We start from the raw sequence: 2450 nt of genomic DNA, 5'->3' as shown, positions 1-2450 counted from the left end.
TCTGTTCTTGTGTTGCATTATGGGACTTGAGTGTTTTACCGGCACCATGAGTGAGAGTGGTGTGTGTATGAGTCAGGGTCCTCACAGTATCGGCTATTCCATGGTTCCGTGCTGTTAAATGAATAGTAGTCTAAACGTTTATTCCAAATGATTTGCATGCCCTGCGTGTACGGTTCTACCTCCAATCTCTTGAGTCGTACAACGGATGGGACACAAGTGATCTCTGGATTCAGACTTGCCAGCCATCAGCTTGGCTCTGCTCCCACCCAATTCGCTACAATATATTTCCTTCCAACATTTTTTATTATTTTCAAACATTTTTGATAAAGCGCCACTGAGCCGCAAGGGAGTGCTTGAAGAGCCGCATGCGGCTCCGGAGCCGCAGGTTGCCGACCCCCGATTTAACTGAATCATGCTTGTAATATACATCACAGCTAACTAAACTAAAAGGATAACAATCTGAATTTTTGTTTTATTGGCGTAAGTGTGTCTTTTGTATGTTTTTTCTTTTTTTTGTACTATGGACAATGAGTCGCAATCACTATCTATCTACAGCTGCAGGAGAAAATATTTAAACTCTTTGGAATAATTTGGTTTTATGAAAAAACTGGACACACAATTGTGTTCAATAAAAACCTGAAAACATATTTTGGTGTGATTCAAGGGGGAAGTGTTTTTCTCCAATGTTGGGATTTAGTCTGAAATTTAAAAAAATACAACCGTGTCCATTTTATAAAGAAATTGATCCATCTGCACACAATGCACTTCAGAAACTAAAATACCAGATTACTGCTCACTTATTGTATTTCTGCTTTCAATCTATTTTGCATTTGAACTTATTAGATTCTATATTTCTTATATTGTATTTTATTTGTATAACAAACACTTAAAATATTGGGAAATGTTATATTTTTAAGTTTTCCATTGTTACTTTTATTTCTCAGTTTTTAGTATATGTATTTTTTTTATTTTATCATTATTTTGTTTACGTATAAACATTTTTTTAGTGATGTTTACTCTTTTATTTTAGTGATTATTTTAGTTTTACCATTACAGCCCTTTGAGCAACAGAGAGTTGTGATTGAATGTGTGAGAGAAATCAAATTAACTATGACATTAGTGGAAGCAATCAATTAATCTCTGAGATTAAGACGCTGCTTTTCCCTCCTATCTACAGAGATCACACACACCAAGAACAAGACTGTTATTCACTCAATAAAGCTGGTTACAAAGAACAGCCACAGCTGACTGCTTCTGGATTTATGCTGCTGCACAGCTACAGGAAACCACATTTAGGACATTTTTTATTTTTGTCTTTTCAAATATTAAACTCTAAAGCTAGAAATGGGTGAACTTTGTTATTTCGTTATTAAAAATGTACTAATTTCACAAAACTATGTATAAATATAGTATACAGTCTACACTTCAAAGCTTTTCTGTTTATTTCTTGTTTTAAAAAGACGATTTCCTCATTGAAGGACAAAGTTTCAATAAAAAAAAAAACCTTTAGACAGAGACGAGACAATTCAGCTGCATGATGAAACACGGATGAGGACGTGTACATACTGGTTATGTCTTTGACCAGCTCTGCAATAGAAGTGTGGTTCGCCAGTGAGCTTCGAGCTGCCTGCATGTGAGGCAGCTGGGACACAAACTGCTTTATTTCTCCCACTGTTTTAGCATTATGTCGCTCCTGAAACACAAAGGAAGGTTTGTTAAAAAAAAATGGAAAAACAGCAAATGATGGAAAACAAAAATCTTAGAAAAGTAAGAACAGTATATAACATCTAACAAGCTCTTAACTCTAAATTAAAAAATTTAACAGACTAATCTATTTTCTAGTGATTATACTAAACAAAGAATAGAAATACTTATGACAGTGAACATTTTCCTTTGTCGAGCAATGCAGTTTAATGTCAAATAACTTAAATTGAAGTATTTCTGCGAACGGAAAGTGTTTTCCATTCTTGCAGGGTTTATATTATGAGCACAACTGTGTGATATCATATATAATCTTATCGTCATCAGTGTTATCACCTAGTTAACCTCATAGATTTTCTTGTGTGACCTTTTCTTTTAAATGCATCACAGATTACAATCACATCAGTTCAGATGGGATGTCTGAAAGCAATCCAATAGAATGCACTTAGTAACCCAATTTCAAACTCTTACCAAATTGCAGGGAATTGTGTGTAATAGTATCCAAGCAAAGACGCACTTAGGATGAACAGATCTGACACAAGACTTACCTCAAAAGCAGCGGATATAATTTTAGCTTTTTTGCTGAGAGCAGCACCAACAGCGTTAAAGTTCTTGTCCCGGATTTCTGCGTACAGCTCCTCTGCCGAGTTTAGCTGGAGCTTCTTAGGCTCTGTGGGTAGATCTTTACTAGCTTCACCTTGTTTCTTCTGTGCAAACTTCTCAGGAGGCAGCTTGACATACCCTATGCA

At 35.6% G+C, this 2450-nt stretch overlaps 1 protein-coding gene across 1 annotated transcript in view; it reads right to left on the bottom strand.

Moving 5' to 3' along the window:
• The window catches only part of vps33a (VPS33A core subunit of CORVET and HOPS complexes), a 9440-nt gene that overhangs the window by 3709 nt on the left and 3281 nt on the right, over positions 1–2450 (bottom strand). Inside the window, exons 8-9 of the mRNA XM_024276184.2 lie at positions 2250–2443; positions 1567–1693 (exon numbers count right to left, since the gene is read on the bottom strand). Of these exons, the coding sequence (XP_024131952.1) occupies positions 1567–1693; positions 2250–2443 (321 nt within the window). The remainder of the gene's footprint in view (positions 1–1566; positions 1694–2249; positions 2444–2450) is intronic.

This window comes from Oryzias melastigma, linkage group LG9 (assembly GCF_002922805.2).
Source record: "Oryzias melastigma strain HK-1 linkage group LG9, ASM292280v2, whole genome shotgun sequence".
Taxonomy (NCBI): domain Eukaryota; kingdom Metazoa; phylum Chordata; class Actinopteri; order Beloniformes; family Adrianichthyidae; genus Oryzias; species Oryzias melastigma.
This window is presented reverse-complemented; position numbering and strand designations above follow the sequence as displayed.